The 13,886-nt window shown below is 46.3% G+C and overlaps 1 protein-coding gene across 3 annotated transcripts in view; it reads right to left on the bottom strand.

The window, feature by feature from the left end:
• PDE1A (phosphodiesterase 1A) overlaps window positions 1-13,886 on the bottom strand; it is a 146,821-nt gene that overhangs the window by 11,777 nt on the left and 121,158 nt on the right. For all 3 annotated transcript variants that reach the window (XM_028748132.2, XM_028748103.2, XM_028748121.2), the window contains exons 8-13: window positions 11,585-11,710; window positions 9,987-10,088; window positions 9,742-9,862; window positions 8,804-8,885; window positions 3,767-3,890; window positions 1,544-1,725 (exon numbers count right to left, since the gene is read on the bottom strand). In XM_028748132.2, coding sequence (XP_028603965.1) covers window positions 1,544-1,725; window positions 3,767-3,890; window positions 8,804-8,885; window positions 9,742-9,862; window positions 9,987-10,088; window positions 11,585-11,710 — 737 coding nt within the window. The remainder of the gene's footprint in view (window positions 1-1,543; window positions 1,726-3,766; window positions 3,891-8,803; window positions 8,886-9,741; window positions 9,863-9,986; window positions 10,089-11,584; window positions 11,711-13,886) is intronic.

Below are 13,886 nucleotides of genomic sequence, written 5' to 3'. Positions count from 1 at the left end.
TTCTCTTCCTGCTTAGGACGGCAGAAACATGGGGCAGGGTTTGTCAAAACTTGGCAGGCCTCGATACGTGGCTAGTAGGCTGCGTTTTGCTTGGTGGGTCACAAGAGTTTTGTTCAGTTTCAAGGGATCTGACCTACTGTATTTTTCGCTCTATAAGACGCACTTTTTTCCTCCTAAAAAGTAAGGGGAAATGTGTGTGCGTCTTATGGAGTGAATGCAGGCTGCGCAGCTATCCCAGAAGCCAGAACAGCTTCTAGCTTCTGGCTTAGCCACATTCTAGCTTCTGGCTTAGCCGCTTGAAGCCTCTTCAGGGCACGGGGAGCCTTCATCCCACTTCCCTGAGGAGGCTTCACGTGGCTTTCCCTGGCTTCTGCGGGAGGTGGGGGAAGGGACAGAGGGCAGCCCCTCTGTCCCTTCCTCCACCTCCTGGAAAATCCCGCAAGAGCAGTGCTCCCTTTAAAGAGCCGTGCGGAGCCAGTGATGGGCTGCCCTTCTCCATCCTTGGGGAAAAGCCTGCAAGTGCCGCACACACGCTCCCTGCGGCTCATAAAAGGGAGCGCTGAGCAGAGCCTGGGATGCATACAGGCTCTGCTCAGCGCTCCCTTTAAAGAATATTCTTTTTCTTGCATTCCCGCTCTAAAAACTAGGTGCGTCTTATGGTCAGGTGCTTCTTATGGAGCGAAAAATACGGTAATTTGTAGTTTCCAGACTGATTGGGATGCATCTTACAATTGGATTAAACGGTTTTCCAAATTTTGCAATTCAGTTCAGTTCAAGCCGACCCCCGATGTTTCTCAGAATACCAGTTGCTACTGGAGGCAGGGACAAAAACAGTAGGGAAGGGCGATCGCCTTCACATTCTGCTCATTGGCTTCCCATAAACATATAATCATAGAATTGTAGAGGTTGAAGGGACCACAAGGACCATCTAGTCCAAACCCCTGCAATGCAGGAATCTTTCGCCCAGCGTGGGGCATGAACCCACAACCTTGAGATTAAAAGTCTCATGCTCTACCAAAATTGTAGCAGGCAGAACGCTGCACTGGACCGACCTTTTTGATCCGTCCCAGCATGCCTCTGCCTACGTTCTTTCGTTAACGTTTTATCCTTTTGAAAGCAAGCAAGCTTTTCACTTGGACTTTGCTAACTGCATGCTATCAGTCAAAAGGAAACTTCAGGTTCTCATCTCTTATATGCAATGGACTATCAAGACACGAGTATGGAAAGGACAGCACTGTGAGAGATGGTGTGGACATCTGCCACCTAGTGGTGTGAATGCTGCAAGTGTCCATCAAGGGAACAGCAGGTTGTCTACAACTTTAGAAAGAAAAATACTCATAAATACCATGCACAAAAAAAGGTGATCACTGTATCTTTGTCTTTCTCGCATGCACACGTCCATTTGTGTGTTCACGGTGTTTTTGATGTGTAGTAGTTTTGCAAGGAAACTGTCTTTGAGCGCAGATGAACAGAGATACTTTGCTGCTCACGAGTGAACCAGCCAATGGGGTGGAAATGGAACTCTGACAAATGGAAAACGTACCTTTTTCTGCTAACTCTTTCCACCTGTCTTTGTTCTCTTGTATGATCTGAAACAGGGTGTCTTTAAAGCTTCTTAAGTCTACGGTGGTCAAAGAGTTTTCTGAGCAAGACCCGCCAACACACCCGGAATTTTTAGCATGTGTTCTTCTGTGTACCTCCACACTGGATCCTCCAGCGATGTCACTAGAAGAGGGGGTGGATTAAAGAACTAGATTAAAGGCAGAGCAAGACACTTCAGGGGCACAGACAAGGAAAAAGGAAAGTAATACATTGTAGCCTGTAATTCAGCCTGGGGTTCTCCAGAGGCTTTTGACTACAGCTTGCATCAGTTCTGGATGGGGTTGAAGTCAACAGTCTAAAGGATGCCAGGTTGTAAAAGGCTCCCATAACTGATGCAGGAATCAGTGGCGTAGCGTGGGTTGTCAGCACCCGGGGCAAGGCAAATAATTTGCTCCCCCTAACCCGTGGATTTGCGCCCCCTAACCCATGGATTTGCGCCCCCTAACCCTAAGCCCCAGATGTTGTGCCCGGTGCGGCCGGCCCCCCCTGCACGTCCCACGCTACGCCACTGGCAGGAATATCCCCTACATGGAGGAGGGTGGAAAGGGCAACGAGACATGGGCATTAGGGCGGTTCATAAAAAACCTTTTTCGAAAATGCCTGCTCCAAAGGTCTTCTCTTACTACACTAGCTAATTGAATTCAAAAAATCAATTTAGGGGAAAACATTAGATGATCACCAGGGCGAGCTGGCTAAATTAGTCCTATTTGGGCCAGCGAGGAGACCCAGGGAGAATTAGCTGTGGGATCCCAGAGAGGGTAATCGTCATAAAAAGGGGAGAGGGAGGGAAGGAAGGGGAATAAAAGATCAGGTTAAGTTCAAATTGAAAGCCAGGAGGAATAGCTCTGTCTTACAGGCCCTGCGGAAGGAAGTTAAATCCTGCAGGGCCCTGGTCTCATGGGACAGAGCATTCCACCAGGTCGGAGCCATCACTGAGAAGGCCCTGGCCCTGGTGGAGGATAATCTGACTTCCTTAGGACCCGAGACCTCTAAACTATGATTATTCATGCACCTTAAGGTCCTCTGTGGGGCAGACCACGAGAGTCGGTCCTGTAAATACAAGGGCCCTAAGCCACAAAGAGCTGTTTACTTGGTCGTTTCCCTATGTCATGAAGTCTGAAATTTCAATTCAGTGGAGGAGGGTCAAGATATTAACTGATATGCATGAAATTTCAGATATAGCTATATAATCCCTAGTGTAGTAAGATAAGACCATTGGAGCAGGCATTTTAAAAAAATATGAACCACCCTAATGGGCATAGCCAGGATTTTTTTTGGGGGGGGGGAGGACACTCATCTGTCATCCTCCTCCGTCTGGCTCTGCCTAGCAGATTCAGAATGAAATGTCTCAACAACAGTTGTTTTAAATTCCTTTCCTTTGACCCCAAGTGCTCAGAGAAATCCGTCAAAATCTTTCTACAATTTCTACTTTTATAGTTAAGAGTTTTTGTTTGTTTACTTGATTTAGGGAAGGGCAGCTACCCCCTGTTCCTCTCCAGTCTATGCCCATGTGCAGAACGCAACTCTATTGTTCTTTGCCATGGCAATACAATCCTATGTATGCCTGCTTGGAAGTCCCACTGAGTCCCATAGAGCTTATTCCCAGGAAATTCGGTATAAGAATGCAGCCTAAATTAAATAAAGGACACTAGTTGGACTTGGAGAATTAACTTGTAGACCTCTGTTCCTTGCCAAAAGGGGTGCTGGTTTGTTTTTATTTATATGCCCTACATTATATGACCTCGAATCTTCCTATTTCTGCTTTGGACCTTGTGACTGTGAGATGCCGCAAAGCTATTATGAAACAAAAACGTACAGTATTTTGCTAGCATAACAAGCTTAATGGCTAAAAGCTAAATTCATAATTTGCTTTAGGGCAGAGAGGAAAGAGCCTTGAAATCATATGTACACACCTCCAAGCAAATCATCCCTCCACAAAAATTTCCTGAATAATATTTTGAGCACCAGCTCCTTCAAATATAATGATTTGTATTCTGCTATGTCTTTGCCTTACATATACACAGTCGTTTCCTGAACAGGATTTACCGGTATATGCTGTCATGTAACACAGTTGCAACTCTTGCCACGAGGTGGCAATGTTATATTAGAGTAATTTCGATTTTCAATAATATTATAAATGGGGGGGGGGGGGTGCTTCTCAAACCTTAGTGCTGACGAGAAGGAAGGGCTTCCAGATTTTGACGCTTCCTCTATAAGAGGAAAAACTATTTTCTCCATGGAGTCAGTAAGAAGAGCAAATGTTGGCTTTACTATGAAATCTATGAAACCTGCAGGGCAATTTGGGAATGGGGTGTGGAGAGAAAGAGAGAGAGACGGAAGAAAATATTGAGTGCCTGTCCATTCTTTGTACAGTTAGTAAGTAAATGCGAATAGAGCTTTGCTGAAGGCAAATTTAAGAGTTTTAATAAACAGCTTAATTAAAAATAAAATCCAATAAGTGTACATAAAACAGTAAAATAATTACCATCAACACAGAGATAAAATAAACATAATCGAGATACAAGAATGCATGACTTAATTATGTGACCGGATAGACTTGCTGGAATAACGGTTTCAGCAAGTGACTACAATTGTATATGACAAGTGTGCTAGCCTAACAGATGTGCTGCCACACTAAAAGATCAATTTCTCACAAATGCACAATGGACATTATGTGGCATTTGGTTACAGCACAAGCTCTGCACATGAAAGCATCTGTGTAGTGTGCGAGTGTTCAAAACACTTGTATTTCCTTATTTCAGAGGGCGAGGCTGAGGTATAGTGGCTTGCTGAAGACTACGTGGTTAACCCGTGACAGAGGTGAGATTCGGTCTGCAGTTCTCTGCCTGCAGTTACCTGGGAGAAACTCTCACTGAAAGCAACAGGATTTACTTCTGAACATGCATACATTGGATTGCACAGTCAAGCTACAGACTTTGTACAATGTCCGTTAGCCCTGATAGGCTTAGACACAATGTTGCACCACTGGCTCACTGTACAGATATATATTTAGAGCAACTACATAAACAATATGAGGTCCAGTTGAACCCCCATATTGGCAAGGGACAGGTGTGCAATAAAATAAATGTTGCAAAGCTATCACATCCTGAATCTAATGCATTAGAGATGCAAGACCATAGGAGTACACAAACACACACACACACACACACACACACACACACACACACACAAAACACACATGTCCTATGTTGCCCACAAGGTGAAGGCAAGGATAAAAAAGGTTGGCATTTAATATTTACAGCTTTCAATTCTATAGTCAAGCCAGTATTCTATAACCCTCTCTTTTAAGGCGCCCTTAAGATGGAATCCTAATCTCATTTTCCTAGGAGAAAGCCTCATTGATTTCAATAGGACTTACTTCTGAGTAGACATGATTAGACTTGTGCAGCTAGTTGTTGGAATAAAAAGAAAATACCCCCATGGTCCAATTGTTGAGCAAAAAGGATCACTATTTATTTTATGTCAGGTGTTAACATTTACCTCCTACCCTTACGTCCAGAAACTCAGCCTGGGTTTATGTAGCAAAATCCTGTGTTTACTCAGAAGTGCCACTGAGTTTCATGGCACTAAAACCCAAATAAGTGTTTATTGGAGTGCAACAAGATTAGCCTTCTTCTTTCTGTTTCCTTTAAAAATTGGGTTACATCCAAATAATGGCCACAATCCAGTGTTTTTGATGGGCCTACTCTGACTGGAACTCAGTTGAATGTAAGTGATATGTATTCAGTGGTCTGTGTTTGCCTGAGCTTGAGTCTGGACTAAGGAGTCTGAGCCCCTGTGTTCTGATTCGATACATGATATCCAATCACAGAACATTTCAGGATTTGGGCATCTACCATTGGCCCTTAAACTCTGAGTCATGATTCGCAGCTTGGAAGTTTAGACAGCCAATCATGTTGGGAGTGGGAGTGGCCTAGGCCTTCAGAAATGTAGATAAGCAGTTGCTTTGCCCCTGTTGTCCAGTTCTGTTAGTTCAATACAGGTTCTTGCTGTTACCACCGTGTCTTGTCTCATGGGAACCCACCTATACTTCAATAACCTATTGCATTTATGCTACATGAATTGTTTCCACACTTTTGTATATTGCCTGGAATCTTCTGATGAAGGACAGTTAAGAAATATTTTAAATAAATACCATATTTTTTGCTCTATAAGACTCACTTTTTCCCTCCTAAAAAGTAAGGGGAAATGTGTGTGCGTCTTATGGAGCGAATGCAGGCTGCGCAGCTATCCCAGAAGCCAGAACAACAAGAGGGGTCGCTGCTTTCACTGCACAGCGACCCCTCTTGCTGTTCTGGCTTCTGAGATTCAGAATATTTTTTTTCTTGTTTTCCTCCTCCAAAAACTAGGTGCGTCTTGTGGTCTGGTGCATCTTATAGCGCGAAAAATACGGTACATAAATATATCATCAACAACAACACTACCTTCTAAGAGGAAGGTGTGCCTGGAGCCACTGGCCCAAAATCACAAAGTGAACTTTGCCATAGGGGTGTGGGTGGGAATATGAACCTGAAGTTCCCTTGCCTACGACAGAGTTGTTGAGCCAGATCATCATCCTGTCTCTCGACATGGATCTAGCACAGGAACTCCATGTATGGAAACAAGCACCTATGTACCCTTCTGGGCATAGTCTTGTGCAAGCCAAGATGGAGCTCAGAAACATCTCATCTCTTTGGCAGAAGAAGCCCTTGCGTGCTGCAACTTTTACACTTCCGCCTACAGGGGATCGATCTTGGAGCAGGGTCTTTATGAGTCTGAGTTGATATTCCAAATTACTGTTTATTATTCTGCGCAAGTGTTATTTCACAATGCGTTAGCAGCGTTCTGTCAAATCAGTGAATGGAACAAGCAATATCCCTGGGAGACAGAACTCAACCCACAGCTCTGAGATGTCAGTATCGAACAATGTCTTCTTGAAAAATGCTTGTCGAGGCAAGAAATTACGCAGAGAACAAACCATTATCCCCCGCTGAGAACTGAACAGGTGAGAAAAGAGAGAGAAACACCCGATACTACATGGAACAGCAACAGATTTCACATCGTCTCCATATGCTAAATAAATGCTCTGGGCATAAAGGAGAGTGGTACCCTATTACCTTATTGAAAACGGGCATTCTCAGACTTAGAAACGACACCAATGCGTGGAATGTTGTGGCACTGAATCTGAAAATCTGTATGGCCCATATCTTGCGTTAGCTAAGAACATTGGCTGACTTGAAGACCCTCAAGAGCAGAAGTGGTCCTCTGGATGTTGATGGATCCAATGCCTATCATCCATAGCTATTGGCCATGCAGGATCGAGGGCTGTTGAGCTTCCAACATTTGGAGGGCCACCAGTTCCCCATCCCTGCTACAGCAAAGTATCCATCTAGGTGTGTGCAGGGAGACCCGTCTAGCATCACCACAGCCGGCTGCCATGTACCTGTGGCTCAGAGCTATGGCCAGTTCCTGTGATACTTGCACCTAAAACTACCACCCACGACAAGCCAGCTACAACAAACAAGGTGAGGCCAGGAGAATGAGCTAGGACGAAACTGCAGCTCCTCCTTCTGCAAACTTAAAAGGTGCAAGCTGAATCGCCCTTTTTACCCATACCTGTGCAATGGCACCTGGGCTGGAGACATGTTGCCTGTTGACCTGCTGGGATTCCCCCAGAACCAGCTGGACTATAGCTATTTGGTACTGGGACTGGGAAATCTACCTTCACTGTAGGTGGTGATGCTTCTTCCCCAGCCAATGGTCCCGCAGCCATTCATTTGCTCTTTTATTACAAGTTTACCCCTTCCTTCCAATGGAGCCCAGGATGGCAAACAACATACACTAGGGCTTGTTGAAAGAGGAAGGTCTTCAGTAGGCAATGGAAAGGCAAGAGACGCCGTGTGCCTAACAATCAACATATTCTCTCTTCTCTGAAATAAACATTTATATCCACCTTTTGTCATGGGACACAAGGCTGAATATGTAGCACTCTGTATGTGGTTTCCCATCCAAAACCTGACCAGAGGCAGACCTGCTTAGTTTCAGCCATCTTCCTATATCATGGACCTATACACACACATGCACACAGATTCTTTCTTCATCAGCTGCAGACACGCTATGCATTTAAAGCAGTGTTTCTCAACCGGTGTTCCGCGGCACACTAGTGTGCCGCGAGACGTTGCCTGGTGTGCCGTGGGAGGGAGGCGTGCGAGTCGGGCGGCGAGAGGCGCGGCGGCGGCAGCGAGGATCCGCGTCGAGCCGGGGGCGGCTCCGCGGTGGTGGTGCCGAGGTTTCTTTCTCCATTCTCCCCTCACACACACACACAGGAAATAACACAGGATCAGCTGACAGGACCCGGCCAATGGGGCGGCGGCGGGGCAGCGCGCGCAAAAGGGAGGAGCGCGAGACAGCGGACGAGGAGGAGGCCGGCATGTCCGGGCAGCAGCAGCAACAACAGCAGCAGCAACTCCCGGCGACGGCTCCTCAAGCCCCGGGCAACCCTACTCCCTCACCGGCCTCGGCCGCCCTCCTGCTCCACCCGCCGCCGCCTCCCCCGCCGCCGCCGGCCACCTCGGCCCCACCGCCGCCCCCTCCTCCGCCCGCTATCGCCGCCACCACCACAACAGCCGCCGCCGCCTCAGCTGGGCCCATGCCTGCCGGGAGCGGCGGCGGCAGCAGCAGCAGCAGCGCCCCGGCGCCCTTCCCTCCCGGCGTGACGCTGCGCGCTGACGTCACGGGGTGCCTCAAGATTTTTTCATCAAACAAGTGTGCCTTTGCCCAAAAAAGGTTGGGAAACACTGATTTAAAGCACATGACTTTCCCCAAAGAATCCTGGGAATTGTGGCCCTCTGAGGGGTAAACTGCATTTCCCAGGATTCCTTGGGGGAAATGCATGGTGTTCACGTAGCCATAGTATTATTCCCATCCTGCAGCAACAATCCATCCCCAAACCTCTGCCTGTCCTCAGAGTGCTGGGCTCTTGAAAGGTAAGGATCCTCTTCTATTCCTCCAGATGTTATGAGAGTCCTCTTCCATAAGCGACGGTGTGCATAATGAACACACGGTAGCTGGAGGAAGCAGAAGCTAGTGACTTGCCAGCCTTAGAATGGTGGTTGTTCCTATTTTGTGATGGTCACAACACTGTTCCTTTCCGTTACAAGATCATTTCTCCAAAGTAAAAAGTAAAAAAGCCAAGCATTACCTATTTGGGACTGTGCCACCATGGTGGATTTGCGGTCACAGAGAGGAGAAAACGGTAGCCCCAGTTCTGCCTCTTTGTCTCCCTGAAGGGATAAAAAAAAGTGACGCATTGAAATGTGTAAGTTTACAGGTACTAATGAAAGCAAGACTAAGAATTTACGGAGTGCATCTGAACACAAGCCCAACTATTTAACTAAACCAAGGGGTGTCCCTTTCACATCCAATTTTTGCAATGTGCGGCTTTAAAAAAAGAGAAAAATACTGTATATTAAACATGTACTTATGATGAATGAGGATAGAGAAAATGGCTGCTTCCAGACAGAGGGTTTTTAGCACTGCCTGCTTATTTCTCTCCCCCTATGAGCTACAAACATTTCCATGTATACTCAGATGCACCCACACCATCTAGAGATGGACAATCTCAGTTTCTTTCCATTTCTCATTTTTCAAATCTTATGTTCCGCTCTCTACATTTCCATGTCAGTTTTGCAACTCTTCATTTATTTTTAAGAGTTCTCATGAAAATTCTGATTTTTGTCCAAATTTCTGCTAACACGTGCATTTCTGCACACAATGTTGCCTGATACACACATCCTTGCAAACAGTTTCCCCAAACAAAATCCAGCTTTGTGTGTGGTTTTCACCACTGTACACATGCCTTCCCATAACAGATGTGTGTTTTTTGTAAGCACAGCTTGGCTGGAGAGCTAATTTGCAAAATTCAGATACGTGCAAATTTCAAAGGATAGTTGGGCTTCGGTTCTCCTATTGCTTCCGGGTTTGACCGTTCACCTTGAAATGTGAACTGAAACGAATTCTTCCTTCACCCTTTCTTACAAGTAGAAAGTAGAAATAACAAGGAATATTACAACCAAATCCAATAACACATATAAGGGATCTTTATGAACAGGTTTGGACATGGGAGAAGGATATTATTACCTGTCGAAAAAATTCTTCCATCAGTGCCATTGTCCACCGGTAATGCAGCTTCCAGATTTTTGATGGATGGCTGATGTCGGCCGCATGTAGGATCAGGGACATGGCTTTGGCTTTGTCTATCCTGCCCATTCAAAGATTTTCTCACATTATCTTACTGCAACAACAAGTCTCCCCCTCCCTGCCATTCACACAGGAACTGCATGTTAACACACAGCACTGGAGAGAGAACGGGGGGAGGCACTTACCCCTCGGTCTGCTGCAGACTGTGCCTCATTGTTTTGATCTGTTGGAAATGGCCTGACATGTCAGTTGATAAGACCATCTCGATGACGAGGGTGCGCAGCTCCCTGCAGACAGTCAGCATTACTAAATTACAATCGTATTTATTCTCTAATGAGACGATTTGCTCGCAAAGCGATGGTTAATTTATCTCTTGGGATGAGAATGAACATTATTTTAAAAAATGAGAAAAGCACTCCAAATTATTATTATCTGGAAACCTCCAGCCTCCTGAGAGTTGATGGGAGTTGGGTACTTAAAAAATACGACAACGCAACCCTGCTATTACTTTATCTGTCCTGCTGTTTTGTTATCCCTCATTTCAGAATCATGAACTGTAATTACGTTCTGGGGCTCTGGGTGGGATGCTTTGCCTGATTTCCACATAACTGCAATCAGCAGAACGAGGAGAAGGTTAAGACTTTACCTTAAAGAAGGAGGCCAGGAGGGTCTTTCTAAGGAGTAAAAAAAAAAGTTAAGGGACCCCTGGATGGTTAAGTCCAGTCAAAGGCGACTGTGGGGTTGTGGCGCTCATCTCACTTTCAGGTCGAGGGAGACGGCATTTGCCCGCAAACAGCTTTCCGGGTCATGTGACCAGCATGACCAAACTGCTTCTGGCGCAACAGGACACCGTGACGAAAGCCAGAGCATATGGAAATGCCGTTGACCTTCCCGCCACAGTGGTACCTATTTATCTACTTGCACTGGTGCGCTTTCAAACTGCTAGGTTGGCAGGAGCAGGGAAAGAGCAACGAGACCTCACCCCGCCGTGGGGACTCGAACTGCCAACCTTCTAATCGGCAGGCCCAAGAGGCTCAGTGGTTTAAACCACAGCGCCACTCATGCTGCGGTGTGCAGTAGCTGGGGTAGGTGACTACTTTGGTGACAGAAAAGCTACCAGGTGGTGACTTGCAGCCATCTCAGCATGCGCCTGGTAGGACAGCACCTCCATTGGATAACATCCCAGAAAGGAAGGTCTTTTTGCAGCATACCTTTGTTACCCTGTGGGGATGCTTCCCGGGGGCTATTTCTCCACATCTTGGGAAGGGAAAATAAACTGCACACGTGAGCCTTTAAAAGAACCCATGTGCCAAGGGCAATGTTGAGACTATCTCAGGGATATCTTTGCATATGCAAACTTTGCGCAGATTGGGGTCATAAGCCTGTACCCCTGAGTCTTATTAGTACTTAGCAACATCCCTATCCTGCACAGAAACCTGATGTGGAAAAGCCATAGCTCAGGGGGTAGAGCATCTGCCTTGCATACAGAAGTTTCCTGGTTCAATCCCTGACCTCTCCAGGTTAGGGCTGAGAGAGGCTCCCTGTCTGAAACCCCGAAGAGTTATTTTTATTTATTCTATTTTATTTATTGAATTTATATACCACCTAATACCCGGGGGTCTCTGGTATGGGCAAAATCCACATGACACAGACCACTCACACTGGAGAAAGTTTTGACATATGACTCTGGCAATATGGTAGCCAACCAACTGGAAGAGCTTTTGTAGTAGCTGGAATACTACGAGCCGGGCCTATGATGCGTGTCACTCTCAACAAGTCTTACCTCCACTCATCTTTGGTTAGGTTCACCAGAATGTTCATTTCTTCTTCTTGCATAATCTTATAAGCAGCACTTACATGATGGTTTTCAAGAACGGAGCGATCGTTGTACAAAATGGCAACATCTGACCTAGATGCAAAGAGTGGGATATTAAGCTTGAGTTCACAACACCTTGGCAGGTTTATCTACCTGTCAGGTGAGTCAGGAGAGCTGCATCCAGCTGAGGCACAAGAAAACACCTTATGACAGTGGTGAGGAACCTCCAATTCAACATGTTGCAGCCCATTCTGTTACATCAGGGCTTGAAATCCTTTCCAAACTAGAACTATCTCAATTTTATCTTTGCTTTTGAAATCTGAAATGAGAAGGGCTGAGTTTTTATTCAGTATTTTTTTAAAAAATGGCCCCATAATTTAAGATCAAAATAGAAAAGTGGTTTAAATTTGGAATTACTGGACTGAGTGGTAAAAAGTTATTTTTAGTTATAGCTTGCAAGCCTTGGCTTGACACTGTCGCCATGGGAGCAGATATGACACTGGATAAATAAATCAACACACGCATTCTAAGTCTGTAAAGTTTATGAACTGAGTAACATTTCTGGCAAGAGCAGTGTCCTAGGACACGCAGTGTGATAGGGTGAGGGAAAACGAGTCTTCATTTTCGGTCGGGGGGTCATAGCAATTTGTGGGAGAACGAAGAAGAAAACACCCCTCCATTGTATCATTAAATCATGAATGGAGAACCTTTGACAGTCTGAAGGTTCTATTCATTGTCAGGCAAACTTCCAGGGGCCACATGCCAGTGCTGAGCAGGGCCAGAGACAAAAGTGGGAGGAGCAATTGATGCAGTTGTTTCACACACGTTCACACGCAGACCTCTCTACCTGCCAGGCTTCAGGGAATTGGCTTCCTCCCCCCTTCTGGCAGTAGATAAGCAGAACAAAGGAAAAGGAGTCTTCCTACCAGTTAGAAACTTGAATGATCACAGCGAGAGAACAAAAAATCCATTTCCAAGGAATGGTGGTGCTCCCAGTTAAGGGTTCCACCCACTTCCTGCCTAGTCACCCACGTCACTACCGCGTCTTGTACCCTGAGCTCGTAACCACTGTGCTTTCTGCGCTGCCACCTTATCAGCTCTTCTTGACCTTGGTCTGGGCGGATGAAAGCTTTCCAGAGACAGTGAATCTGTTAACTCTCTCTCTCCCAGTACTTCTTCTCCTAGCTGTTCCCCATCCAGTATTTCCCAGCTTCTGCCTTCTGAACTATGTCCCTCTGCATACCACTGTTCCAAATCTATACTGTCCTCCTGCTCCTGGGAACATTCAGGATCCTGATCAGGAGAAGGGGGAGGGGGAGGCTCCCACCATTCCTCCTCAGTGCAGCCCCCCACAGCATGGTCCCTGACACTACCCACCATCCAGGGAAGCAAGAGTTCAAGGACGCAGTCCAGTCAGACAAAAACATTCAAAGGGATGTGGCCTGGGGAAGAGTCCTGAGAGGCTTGGTGGGTCACTTTTGACCCTCAGGCCTGAGGTTCTCCATCTCTTCATTAAACGGTGCAATATGAATATCAAATCACAATGGGTGAAATTCAAAATAGCATTGAGGCAATCATTCCATCCGTGGAACCAGTTCTATTTGCCAGATGGAAAGATCTCCCCTCTCCTCCCACCATGCACTGTTGTGGGGGTTATTCTGACCCCCAGAGCCAATTTGGAGGGGAGCAGGTGGGAAGGAGAGGGGGGATCCCATTCTGCTAGCAGGACCCATTGCAATGGTTCCCGCTGGCAGGACTGTTTAGATGAATCCTGCTCAACAAGTCTTCGCTGCAACTGTATAGAAAAAGAATTGCTAGGGAGAAGTGGGCTGATTTCTTGGCACCCTTATAAATGGCTGACAGGCGCCATAGTGTTATATCAATGCCACATCCGATAACCTAGCTACACACTTCTGGGTTGAGCCAACAAGGGGCCCCTTCTAAGCCTCTTGGATCTTGACCAGTGACCAGCCTGGATGATCTCTAGCACCAGAGCTCCTTCCAAAAATGAGGGGATATAAATAAACTTTAAAGTGTCAATACCAGCTTCAAGCGAGGGCTGGGAACCCTTCACTCGTGACTTTGCTTCTCTTCTGTCCCTCGTGCCTTCTGGAAGCACTGAAATTATTGCACTGATGGAAATTTCTGCATTGTATCATGCGCAATACCGGCTTGGGAGTCTGCCATGAGATCTTGTGGGAAAGCAATGCCTGAAAGCCTGCTCAAAGATTTTCTCCTTCCCAGTTTTAAGTGTTTGTTCTTATACCAC

The sequence above is a fragment of the Podarcis muralis genome, chromosome 1, assembly GCF_964188315.1.
Source record: "Podarcis muralis chromosome 1, rPodMur119.hap1.1, whole genome shotgun sequence".
Taxonomy (NCBI): domain Eukaryota; kingdom Metazoa; phylum Chordata; class Lepidosauria; order Squamata; family Lacertidae; genus Podarcis; species Podarcis muralis.
The sequence above is the reverse complement of the archived record's forward strand: the minus strand, read 5'-3'. Positions and strand labels throughout refer to the sequence as shown.